The sequence below is a fragment of the Phoenix dactylifera genome, chromosome 9 (genome assembly GCF_051530095.1).
Source record: "Phoenix dactylifera cultivar Ajwa chromosome 9, Ajwa_hap1_PhDact_Kaust_v1.1, whole genome shotgun sequence".
Classification (NCBI taxonomy): Eukaryota; Viridiplantae; Streptophyta; class Magnoliopsida; order Arecales; family Arecaceae; genus Phoenix; species Phoenix dactylifera.
Genome location: NC_143198.1, coordinates 15,262,987 through 15,276,957, shown reverse-complemented (window position 1 = coordinate 15,276,957; position 13,971 = coordinate 15,262,987). Strand labels below are relative to the sequence as shown.

The 13,971-nt window shown below is 42.7% G+C and overlaps 1 protein-coding gene across 1 annotated transcript; it reads left to right on the top strand.

The window, feature by feature from the left end:
* Window positions 1-276: 276 nt before the first annotated feature.
* On the top strand, window positions 277-3,019 carry LOC103698818 (protein VAPYRIN-like). The gene has a single exon (XM_008780867.6). The coding sequence runs from the start codon at window positions 634-636 to the stop codon at window positions 2,257-2,259; it is 1,626 nt and encodes a 541-aa protein (XP_008779089.2). The 5' UTR covers window positions 277-633; the 3' UTR covers window positions 2,260-3,019.
* Window positions 3,020-13,971: the final 10,952 nt, after the last annotated feature.

The following is a 13,971-nucleotide window of genomic DNA, read 5'->3' as shown; positions in this document are numbered from 1 at the left end:
TGTAAACAAATAAACCAACAAATAAAACAAAGTGACCCATATCCTATGTTACATATATATTTTTATATTTTAATAAACAATAATTACACAGGGACCATCAGAAATGGCCCCAAACGAGGCCCTTCGCTCTTCACTTCCGTGTAGTCTGTAAGGGATCTCAAATCAAAGAACGCCCTCCAGATAAAATAATCGCAGTGTGCTTTCGTATTATGATTACTTTAAACCCTTTGTAACATTGAAAAGGACCCTAACAAGAACCATTTCTTCACTTTAACATATACAACATCACGAGCCAACCTTACCGGCAAGAATTTTGTTAATCCGGACGCGTGATAGAACAAGTCACCCTCGTTCTCTACACCCCCCATGTGGCATCATCTCCACTGGCGCCGGCCATTAATCCACATTCCACACTCCCCCAAACACCTATCCTCCCCCTTAACTCCTCCCTCCTCAATTCCTACTCATCTCTACCCTCCTTGTTGGTTTCTATCTCCTACTCCAAAATCCATCATCAATGCCTCACACGTAATCCGCAAGCCCTTTTCCAAAAGAACACCACAGAATCATAGAAGAAACGATCCAAAGTTCTAGTTTCACAAGGAAGAGAGTGGTCATAATAGAGGCGTCTCAATGGATAGGCTCCTAAGCCTAGAGCCATCGAATCAGGTGGCGATCCGCATCGAACCGGGTCAGAAGTGCTACGGCGAGCTCACGCTTCGGAACGTGATGTACACCATGCCGGTCGCCTTCCGGCTCCAGCCCGTGAACCGGACTCGTTACACTGTCCGACCGCAGTCCGGCATAATCGCCCCGCTCGCTGCGCTCACCGTGGAGATCACCTACCTCCTTTCCCCCACCTCACCCGTCCCCGACTCGGTACACCAGTCGGACGATTCGTTCCTCCTCCACAGCGTGGTCGTCCCCGGGGCCGCCGTCAAGGACCCCTCCTCCACCTTCGATTCGGTTCCCAGCGACTGGTTCACCACCAAGAAGAAGCAAGTGTTCATCGACAGTGGGATCCGGATCTTCTTCGTGGGATCGGCCGTGCTGACTCGGCTAGTGGCAGCAGGGTCCATGGACACGATCCGAGAGGTGCTAGAGCGGAGCGAGCCGGAGTGGAGGGCGGCCGACTCGGCGGACTCGGCCGGCCAGAGCCTTCTGCACCTGGCCATCGCCCGGGGCCGGCCCGACCTGGTCCAGCTTTTGCTCGAGTTCGACCCGAACGTGGAAGCCCGGAACCGGGCCGGCAGCACGCCGCTGGAGGCTGCGGCGGCCGCCGGTGAGGCGCTGATCGTGGAGCTCCTTCTGGCGAAGCGGGCATCGACGGAGAGGTCGCCGTCGTCGACCCTGGGCCCGCTGCACCTAGCCGCGGCCGCCGGGCACACGGATGTGCTGCGGCTGCTGCTGCTGAAGGGGGCGGCGGTCGACGCGCCGGCAGAAGACGGGCGGATGGCGCTGCACCTGGCGGTGGAGGAGAGGCGGCGGGACTGTGCGCGGATGCTGCTGGCGGCGGGGGCGCGAGCGGAGGCGCGCGGAGGGGCCGACGGGGACACCCCGCTGCACGTGGCGGCGGCTGGCGGGGACGAGCAGATGGTGAAGCTGTTGCTGGATCGGGGAGGGGCGGGGCTGCGGGAGGTGCGGAACGCGGCGGGCCGGACGGCGTACGACGCGGCGGCGGAGGGGGGCCACGCTCGGCTCTTCGACATGCTGAGGCTGGGGGAGGGGCTGGCGGCGGCGGCGAGGAAGGGGGAGGCAAGGGGGTTGCAGCGGATGATCGAGCGAGGGGCGGCGGTGAACGGGAGGGACCAGCACGGGTGGACAGCGCTGATGAGGGCGGCGTTTAAGGGCAAGGTGGAGGTAATGAAGGCGCTCATGGACAAGGGGGCAGAGGTCAACGCCAGGGACGAGGAGGGGTACGCGGCGCTGCACTGCGCTGGTGAGGCCGGCCAGGCGGAGGCGGTGGAGGTGCTCGTGAAGCGCGGGGCCGACCTCGAAGCCAGGACAGCCAAAGGGGCCACAGCCATGCAGATAGCCGTCTCTCTCGGTTACGTTGGGATCGCCAGGATCCTTGCCCAGGGCGGGGCCGTCGCCATTACAGCGGTGGCTACCGGGGGCGGCGGGATGAGGTCAGCGGCGGAGAAGCTGGCGGTGAGGAAGGTCGGAAGCGGCGGCGGAGGGAAGGAGATGGTGAGCGGTGGTCGGCTGTCGAGGGGTGGGCTCCAAAGAGCGGCGCTGCCAGTTGCCTGGTTACATTAAAATGGCGCTGGGTGGCCGCAACGGTGAACTTCTGCTGAGTAACTAGCGGATATATCATTAGTTATGGATTATTTATTTTAGTATTTCTCGCACTCTGGTGCACGTAGTCTATGTAAATTTATTGTTGCAATGCTTAAATCTGGAGGATGTACATTCGATAATTTTTTATGTCAGAAGTAATCACCACCACTATGTTTCCAGATCTTGGACAAAGTACAAATAAAAGGGCATGCTCTGAATTTTAAGTGGATTTGGATCCTCTTCATTGCAAATGAAATAATGGAAATTGCATTACATTGCTCAACTGTTACCACCTAATAAAGGAGAAGTTTTAATGGCTCCCAAAATTTTGATAAGGCGAGGTTGTAGAAGAAAGTTGTGATACCTGGGCTCACAACCGAGGTCTCCGTCCGGCTTGCCTATGAGGTGGCGCCATTTTCCAACCGAACGAGAAAAATAGAAGATGAATCCCCTATTTCCAATGCCGCACTGCCCTTGTTTCTTCCGAATACACCACCACCTTGCTTGCCTCCATCACCCTCGCATGCCTCATGACCTCTCTTTCGCTCGACTCTCGTCCACCGCCTCCCCCCTCCCTACTTAATCCACTCTAACCCCCACCATTCATCGCTCTACTCCTCCCTTGTTAGATTTTTGAGTTAGAATTGACATGCTAGATTTTATTTAAACTCTCGTACAGTTAGATAATTCTTGGCGTAAGGATCAGTAAAAGATATGTACATGGCTATAGATAATTAAACTATTTCTTAATAGAAGCTACTTAAGTGACAGATAAAATGACTACATTTTGATGGACTAGAATATAAATCTATTAGTATACAGAGACAAATAATTTAGATGAAAGTTTATTAGGTATTAACATATTTGGTAACAAGACTTCTCAATATATATATATATGGTAATAAGAATTAAAACTAGAATTAAATTTAACTTTATTTGGAACTTGGAGACCTAGAAATTGTTGGACATAAGATACTGATTGAGATATTTGCTGATATATAAGAATTGAATTATCTCTTTTATATGCTTTATAAAAAACTGGGGGTCTTATGAAATTTAATACTATGATAAGATACTAGATTGGACTATGAATGTAAAAAAGAGGGATTACAGTGTTGTGATCGCAAGGATGGATATCTAATATTTGGTACTAGGTTTTGTGTGTCTAATGATTCAATTAAGTCTCAAATTTTGGGAAGCATTGTATAAGATCTTGGAGACTAGGTAGCAACATGTAGTATGGTACTACAGCTACTGTGTCAAGGAAAAGCTCTTCCAATAGGGGATCTTGTCCTCAATAAAGTCTAGGCGACCCAACAAGGTGACTATGGAAAACTTACATCCAAGTGAGAAGGACCATACAGGATTATAGAAGTCATCCAACCTTGTGCTCACCGACCCGAGCAACTTGATAGAACACCAGTAGCTCAGGCATGAAACTTTGATAACCTCCTAGCATACCATTAGTGAGAGTTATAATTGTGAATTCTATGCTCTTTCATTTCTAACAATAAATGAAGCTTGATTTTTTGATCCAAAAGTAAACAAATATTGCAGGTTGAATGCACTGATCACCAACCAAGAAATCTCCAAAAGTAATTGATCAGACGAGCCTCTTATAGATCACCAATCATAATTCTCGTGGGCCAAGCAAAAATGCCAAATTGCCTATCATAGATGAAATATGCGATGATTCTCGCAAAGACCATCAACGACATGACACTTGAGCGCCATAAGTCAGAGGAGCCTCTCGAAAGGTCACCGATCTATTATTCCCATGAGCCTAGCAAGAATGCCAAATTGCCGATCATGGATGAAATATCAAATGAGTCTCATAATGACCACCGACGACATTGCACTCGAGCGCTACAGGTCGAACGAGCCTCCCAAAAAGCCACCGACCTTTTATTGGCCAAGAGTCCATGAAAGATCTAGCAAAACAAGGCTCAGATGGGAGGAAGAATGTCCATCGTGATCAACCAGGTGCTAGGTATCCAAAACACCCAATCGACAAAGACACCAGGTGCTAGCTATCCGAAACAGCCAACCGACAGAGACCCGATGGGCCAAACTACTTGCCTCTTCAGGAAAGGGAAACCAAGCACCAAATGATGAGATGCTTTCCAACCAACCAACAAAAAGTGCCGGAGGGCCAAACTACTTGCCTTCTCAAGACAAGGAAACCAAGCATTGGGATGAAAAACTTGTTAGATGTATGCCCTAGAAGCCAATTTGGCTGACACATTGTTGATTCTAGGGACATAATTTTGTACTTGACTGTTTATTATTGAATAAATAAAAGGCATCTTTTTCATTCATATTATTTATGTGTCTATGAATCGTCCAAGAAATTAATAAGATGATGATACATATTCTCAAGAGTTGAGAATTTGAGCCATGTATCATTGGTGATTAATTTCTAAATGCTCCTGATCAATGGATCATCACGAGGACGGTGATCGATCCGATCAGTGCACAGATCACTTTCCTTCTGGATGGACGAGACTTGAGTCCACAGTGTAGGGACACTGAAGTGATAGTGCAGGTGCTTGTTAGAGAACAAGGGTACTGAGTGTGACCAAGACAAGAAGTCACTTGGATGTCTATCCACTCGTCAGTGACTTGCTTGATGTTGCAGTAGTGTGACTGGTCCTTTGACCTGCGGTGCTTCGGCTACTCATAGTGAGGTTATTGTAGTTTGACTGCACACATACATGGTCTCTAGCCATATGGGTCCATGCAGTGTAGATTGGCTGCAGTAAGTTCACTGTAGGAGTAGGGTATGCACCTATAAGAAATCTATCGACCTTGATAGAAGAGGAGTGATCCTATGTGATTTGTTAGACTGAGTTCTAAGACCTTGGCCAGGGCAGTAATATAAAGTGGAAAAAGAGTTTTCCACTATCGAACTCAAGTCGAATAAATCTTGACATATGACAGACGATGGGGTTTGACGAGTTGTCCATGACCTCCGTCCTGTAGGGATCCACGATAGTAGGACTGTATCACACGTTAACTGCACCTAGAAGTTCATCTTTCTATTCTACTGGGTAGCCACTACATGCTGCTAGGTGTCACTGGTGGATGGTGGGACTCATAGGGATTATCTTGATGATCGATAAACCCTAATGAGTTGAGTTGGAATCGTTTCAACCCATTGAAAGGAGTTTTCAATGATATTGTGATAGAGATCATAATATATCTCACTACCAGTCAGAGTAGAACCTATGGGGTCACACACACTAGAAGTATTGACCGATCCGATGGTTGAAAAGTGATTATGAATCACAAGTAATCAATTTGATTGATAAGAAGTTGAAGAAGGAACAAAGGAAATTAATTAATTGGACTTAAAACAAGAGTCCTACTTCGGGTAGGATTCCTGGAGTCGTAATTGGATTAGGACTGGGAATCCTAGTTGGAGTAGGACTGGGATTCCTACTTGGAATAGGATTCCTGCAATCCTAATGAGATTAGGAGTTTTGAATCAAAATTGGATTCCTACTTGGAGTAGGATTTCTAGAGTCCTAATCGGATTAGGACTTCGGATTCAAATAGAGTCCTAATTGGATTAGGACTAAAATTAAATATGTCCTAATTTGGATTAGGGTTTCTTAAGTCACAATTAATTATTAATCTAATGAATCAATAAGACTCCTAATTGGATTAGGATTGAAGAGTTCAATTGAGTCAAATTTGATTTAAGTTCTAATTGGATTAGGACTTACCTAGATTGGATCCTAATTGGTTCACCCTTGGGCTAAGCCTAATTGGATTAGGGCTTGACCACATTAGGGCATTTCAAACCCTACTTAATGTGGATTAGGGTTAACCGTGAGGAGGGAAATATGCCCCTCCCTTTTTCATGTGGAGAAGGGAGAAGAGAAAGGTAATTACTCTAGGGCTCCTAGATTGTAGGAGCCCTAGATGGTTATAAAAAGGGGCAAAGGGGGCCGGCGCCCTAGATGAACTCTCCCTCTCCTCTTCCAAGCCGTGGCCACCCCTCTCCCTTCCTTGGTTCAGCCGCCATCAGCAAAGGGAAAAAGAAGAGGAGGCGTCTCCCTCCTCTTGGTCTTCTTCCTTGGCTCCAACGCAAGGAGAAAAAGAAAGGCTGCAAGGGGCTTCGTTCTTCTTCCTCTTCTTCATCCTTCTTCTTCCTCCTCTCAAGCACAATCAAGGGTTGATTGAAAGAGAGGAAATCAGCCATCAAAAGAAGTCTTTGCAAGGGAGCTAGCACCCCGGGAAGACAAGAGAGCTTTGATCGGATCACTGCTTCGTGTGGATACCCGTAGAGGCCGGGCACTTGAATGGCTTCAAGCGAACCTTCATCCTAGACCACGAACTTCAGTTTGCGGTGATCATCTACCCACACAAGGTGAAGATCTGATCTTCTAAATGCATTTAAAAGTTTTAATTCTTATCTAACTACGAACGGTTCATGAAACGACGTTCATGCGATGAACGTCGATCCCGTTTATGCCGATTCCGCTGCCATCTGAATTTTTTGAAATATCAGCGGCATGGGCGGGTTCCCAACAGTGGTATCAGAGCCTAGGCTTCATAGATTAAGGTAAGAATTAAATATCTAAAGGCTTATTAGATCTGAAAATTGAATGATCATGCATGCTGAAAATTTCTGCATGCAGATTTTTCAGGGGTGCTGATTTTTGCATGCTGATTTTTATGTGATAAAAAGATGATTCTAATTACATTGTTAATGGGATTACAAAGTTTAGAATCATGATTAGCATGATCAGCGACCTATGTCATGATATAATCAGTTAGTTTTCAGATCTGAAAATTATAATTGTTGCATACGGTGATGATCATAGGATTCAAACCCTTTTGGTATCAAATGTAATGACCTGCGATGTGATCTGTGATGTCATGTAATTTTTCAGATGCTTGCATGCATCTTATTTGATGTTTTGAGAGGCCTGCGTGCCTCCTAAAAGGAGATGTAATTTATTTTTATTTTTATTTCACATCTGATTGTATTTCTGTGATGTGATGTACGTCAACGATCAAGTCAAAGACGATGCATGAGATGAACAGGGGTCTAAGCGGTTGATGGCGATTGGATCAAGAGTTGGTCAAGGATCGAATCAAGGAGGCTTGGAACCAATTCAAGAGTTGAAGACCACTTGATCGATTGATGTGCATGTGCTTGTAATACGACCTAATTAGAATCCATGATCATCACCTATTTAAAGTTTAACTTTATTTGATGCTGCGATTATAACTGCCTGTGATGTACCGTTTGCATGTGATGTGAATGCGAGTCGGGTAGATAGGTTTACATGTGATGTAGCAAACCCAATTGAGACCTAAATCAAAACCTCCTCAATCAAGTCGAGAGTGAACCGACATTAGCAAGTCATATTAGATTAATTGATCTAATTGGTGTCTAGGAAAGCATAAAAGGTGGTTACTTAATTAGGACCTTACTCTCTGAGTAAGGGGAGCCTCCCACCTGCTTACCTGGCCAATTGTTCGATTACCTCTTATGAAGGGCTCAAGTTGCAAACACTAAGACCTGATTAACCAATATTAAGTCAATAGGTCTTCCACTGTAGTAGAGCTGCTAAGGCCTTTCTGATGTTGATTTGTCTCGGCTGGACACAGTGGTCAAGTTGCATCGGGGGGCTGGACCTCTCTATTGAAAGGTTCTAGCATGTCATAATGGGCAGCAGAAGCTTGGGATTTTAAAAATTTTCTTAATAAAGTCCCTATGCATGAAACCCTTTTAAGCCTAGATCACCTTAATGATTACAATCAAATAATATAAAATAAATGCAGAATTAGTAGAATACCTCAAACGCTAATCCAAAGTGTACAATCTCCACGAGGCGTCCAAGTGTCCGCCCTCCAATGGTGATCCACACGAAAACTTGATCAAGACTTTAGCTCCAAAGACTTTTGATCCTTAATGCAGAATTCTTCTAAAGAACTCTAACGGCTTGCTTTCCTTCCTTTCTATTTTTCTTTAGCCTTCTAAAATCACTTCTAATCCTTTTGTCCTAATGAAGACCACCTTGTCTTGGCTTAGGACACACTAGAAGCAATGTTAGAAAGAAAGAAACTAATGTAAGAAAGAAGGAATATGAGAGAGAGAGAGTTGGATTGATTTCCGATGATTTGAAAACACCGGGAGCATTCCCTATTTATAGATGGCGTACGGATGCATTGTAGCCATCCATTCATGCATGAAGAGGGGCGTGAGATCAAGGGATGTGTCATTTGATGAGAGGGCATATCAGAAGTAGTTAGGATAAGATGAAGTGCTTATGATATGGCGCTTCATCCTTATCCATTCCCTAAGCATCTCTTCATGAAATCCACCGTACTCATGCCTCTCTTCATTTCTTCTCACGCATGAAAAATAGGGAGCATTCTCAACCATTGATCAAGGCTAGATGATGATCCAAAGGCCCTTATTGGTGGCGCCATAAGAAAGAAGGAGAGAGAGAATGATGCGGTTGAAGGGAAAGTAGTTAGGATATGATGATGTGTCATCTTTATCCAATCCAAGTGGCACTTCTTCATGAGGCGCCATTCTAAATTCACCGTATTCCCTTCTTTCTCACGCCATCTGATGTTGACTAAGTCAATATCACAAGTCCATCACGAGATCATGATCTCCCATCATCCCATGATGAAGATCCAATGGCTCTAATCCATGGCGCCATCCATTTGATCCTTCTCTTCATCCAAATATTGATCCAACGGTCAAAATTAAATGTTTTATCAAATCTAATCCAATTAGACTCAAATCAAGCCAATTTAGGTGCCAACTCTTGGCTAACCCATATTAGAATATGATCTAATCAAATTAGATCAATTAAGAATCAGATTCGAATCCAATTCGAATCAGATTCGAATCCAGTTCGAATCAGGAGCTAAGGTTTGCAACACCTGCTAGGATGTTTATCTTGCAAACATGATCTAATCCAATTAGACCCTTGATAAGTTTTCTTGTGTGTGACCCATTGGGTTCCATACTTAGCCAGCAATAGGTGTGAGTGCGAGTTGACCCAACTTGATTAGAACTCTTCTAATCGATTTAAGTCCAAACTGCGCGAACCCGAACCTAACAATTAGAATTCTTTCTAATTGATGATCGAATTAAACTCTTTAGTTCGATCAAACCTATAAGACAAGATTGACGTCTAGCAACGTGTCATGTCTACCCGAAAAATATGGAATTTGGTAGAAATACCAAAAATACCCTTCAGTGGCAAGTTACCATGCAATTCAATCCTTTAATCAAACTGCATCCCAAATATGTATATGAGTATGAATATATGTCAAACTCAATTTCATATTCATATTTTTCTCAATCTTTTAATGATAATTCAAATAATGAAACATTAGAAACTCTTTCTAATTTTCATTCTGCTTTGATCAAAGGCTTCCTGAATTATCATATGATTAGAATAAATAGGATGCTATCTTCTCTTACTAGAAGTGATTAATTCCTTGTTGACCTACTCATAATCTTCGTACACAATCCACCATATCCAGAAGACCTCGTACATAACTTATTGTCATGAATGAGTGTAAACCAAAACATAGGTTCATGTGCACAAGATACCATGGTGATCTCAGGTCAAAGGATCAGTTGCACAACTCCCACTAAGAGAATCATCTTTTGACATGTAAGTAAGACTTCATAAGATTTCTCTTTGTAGGTCAATTCAGTGAACTCATTCTTCTAATGAGCACCCATATCTTTGTATTAGTGTCTCCACACAAATGATTGTGAGATCAATCATCCTCTGCATCGAGCATACATAAGATATGCCAGTCTTTCCGGTAATCATTGATCCCCGACTCAATGTACCAATGACTGGAAATATTTAAGATTAGGATTTTAGGATTTTAAGTCTCACTAGTATGATCTCATCATAGTCTTAAAACCATTGTCCTAATCTAAGGAGTTTATCATAAATATAATCAACAGCATATGATAAAATATAATGCCTTTATTCATATTTAAATATCATGTACATAATTTGGACAAATCAAAAGAAAAATCCTTCGCAATACATATTGCGATTGGCTTGTAGGGCATCTACTCTTTCAATCTCCCACTTGCACTAAAGCCAATCGCTCTTATATTTTATCCCCATACAATCGAGGTGGCGATCGAACTGCTGTTGTGGTAGAGCTTTAGTGAACGGGTCTGCTAGGTTGTTCTTGGTGTCTACTCGTTCAATGACTATGTCTTGTCTCTCGACAATCTCTCGAACAAGATGGAAGCGTCTTAGAATGTGCTTGGATTTGTGATGAGACCTTGGTTCCTTCGCTTGAGCAACAGCTCCAGTGTTATCACAATAAACTGGGACTGGTCCAGCAATCTCGGAAACTACTCCTAACTCAGAGATGAACTTCTTCATCCAGACAGCTTCCTTAGCGGCTTCACTTACAGCAATGTATTCTGCCTCAGTAGTTGAGTCAGCTACAGTTTGCTGTTTGGAACTCTTCCAGCTCACTGCACCACCATTTAGGGTAAAGACATACCCTAAAGTGGACTTGCTATCATCTGGATCTGATTGAAAACTAGAATCAGAAAATCCTTCTAGTTTCAACTCAGATCCTCCATAAACTAGAAAAATATCTTTAGTCCTTCTCAAGTACTTAAGAATATTTTTCACAGCTATCCAATGATCCTCTCCTGGATCAGCCTGAAATTTACTTGTTATGCCTAAGGCATAAGCAACATCAGGCCTAGTACATAGCATAGCATACATAATCGATCCTATTGCCGAAGCATAGGGAATAGAATTCATTCTATTCCTCTCTTCAGATGTCTTAGGAGACATCTTCTTAGAGAGACGTATGCCATGACTCATAGGCAAATAACCTCTTTTACTTTCTTCCATGCTGAATCTTTTCAGCACATTATCTATGTACCTAGACTGGGACAAGCCTAGCATCCTTTTAGATCTATCCCTATAGATCTTTATACCAAGTATATAGGATGCTTCTCCCAAGTCTTTCATGGAAAAGCTTTTTGACAGCCAAGTCTTGACCGATTGTAACATTGGAATATCATTTCCAATGATCAGTATGTCATCTACATACAATATTAAGAAGACAATGGCACTCCCACTAGTCTTCTTGTACACACATGGTTCATCCACATTTTTGATAAAACCAAACTCTTTGACTGTTGTATCAAAACGGATGTTCCAACTCCTCGATGCTTGCTTTAATCCATAAATGGATCTCTTAAGCTTGCATACTTGATTTGCTCTCTTACTTGAGACAAATCCTTCTGGCTGTGTCATGTAAACTTCTTCCTCAAGATAACCATTAAGGAAGGCGGTTTTGACATCCATCTGCCAGATTTCATAATCATAGTATGCAGCTATTGCAAGCAAAATCCGAATAGATTTGAGCATAGCTACTGGCGAAAAAGTTTCATCATAGTCAATTCCTTGCTTTTGCCTGAAACCTTTTGCCACCAATCTAGCCTTGTAGGTTTCTACTTGGCCATCTGCTCCAATCTTTTTCTTATAGACCCATTTGCAACCTATAGGGTTTACACCCTCTGGTGCATCAACCAAAGTCCATACTTGGTTGGTATACATAGAATCTATTTCGGATTTCATGGCTTCTAGCCATTTGTCAGAGTCATTACTCATGACAGCTTCCGAATAGGTCAGAGGATCATTATTCTGAACAATGTGGGCTTCATCATTTTCAATGATGAACCCATATCTCTCAGGTGCTCTTCGCACTCTATCTGACCTTCGGAGAGGAGATGTGTGTTGTGGTTGTACCTCATCAATGGGTACATCTGGTTGAAGAATTTTTTGTGTTTCTATTTGTAGGTCTTGAACTTCTTCAAGTTCTATTTTTCTATCCTTGCCCTTTTCTAAGATAAACTCTTTTTCTAAGAAAATGGCATGCCTACCTACAAAAACTTTTTGTTCGGTAGGATGATAGAAGATGTATCCTATACTATCTTTAGGATAACCTACAAAAATATATTTATCTGATCTAGCACTTAGCTTGTGTCCAAAATTTCTTTTGACATAAGCTTGACAACCCCATATCTTAAGATACTTAAGATTAGGCTTCTTTCCTCTCCATATCTCATATGGAGTGCTAGGTACAGACTTAGAAGGTACCCTGTTTAATATTAGTGCAGCAGTCTCTAGGGCAAAACCCCAGAAGGAAATAGGAAGATCAGTAAAGCACATCATGGACCGTACCATATCTAATAAAGTACGATTCCTCCGTTCAGCTACACCATTTAATTGTGGCGTATACGGAGGTATCCATTCAGAGAGAATGCCCTTTTCTTTAAGATGATTTAAAAACTCACTAGAAAGGTATTCACCTCCTCGATCAGATCGAAGGATTTTAATACACTTTCCGGTTTGTTTTTCAACCATACTTTGATACTCTTTAAACTTATCAAAAGCTTCAGATTTCATAAGATACACATATCCGAACCTTGATAAATCATCAGTGAATGTGATGAAGTAAGAGTATCCACCTCTAGCTGGAGTTGTCATAGGACCAAATACATCTGTGTGTATAAGTCCTAATAACTCACTTGCCCTTTCTCCATGTCCAGTGAATGGAGACTTAGTCATTTTACCCATAAGACAAGATTCACAAGTTCCTAATGATTCATAATCATAAGGATCAAAGAACTCTTCTTTATATAACTTGTTGATTCTTGATTCACTTATGTGACCAAGTCGGCAATGGCAAAGAAGGGTGTTATTTACTTCCTCTCTCTTTCTTTTATTGCTTTTATTAATATGAAAGACATTGTCATTAAGTAATAAAACAAGAAGACCATTTTCCATAATGCCATTGCAAAGATGCTTATTAGAAAAATAAATAGAGCAACCATTGCCCTTTCCATTAATTTCAAATCCTTTCTTTAACAACAAAGGAATGGAAATTACATTTCTAATAATTTTGGGCATATAATAACAATCTTCTAATTGTAGGAGCTCTCCCGAAGGTAACTCCATGTTGTAGGTTCCAACAGCTTCAGCCTGGATGGACTCTCCTCCAGCGCCATACAGCTCGAAGTCACCTTTCTTCAAAATTTTAATTTTCTGTAGTCCATGCAAAGATTTGCAAATGTGAAAACCACAGCCGGTATCCAATACCCATGAATTTGAATTTGAAGAACTTAATGACAAGTTGGCATGTAACATAAACATACCTTTTGATGCAACTCTTGCATCGGTCTTCATACTTGCAAGAAAACTCTTGCAATTCCTTTTCCAGTGGCCAGCTTTGCCGCAATGAAAACAGGTACTTGATCCAGAGTTTTTCTTTCCTTTTTTCTTTTTGATGCTACTCTTGGGGTTCAATCGTTTCTTAGAACCCTTATTTCCCGATTTTCTTTTAGAAGTGCCATCTATAAGAAGGAGTGGACCTTTATCCTTCTTAATATGGCCTTCAGCTGTTTTGAGCATATTTAACAGCTCGGGCAGGGAGGTGTTCAGCTTGTTCATGTGAAAGTTCACAACAAACTGAGAGAATGAATCAGGCAGTGATTGCAGGATCAAATCCTGACTGAGCTCACTATCCATAGCAAAACCTAATTGACTTAATCTAGTGATTAAGTCTATTACCATAAGAACATGGTTTTGCACTGGAGTTCCTTCATTCATTCTAGCACGGAACAACTGCTTAGATATCTCATACCTAGCA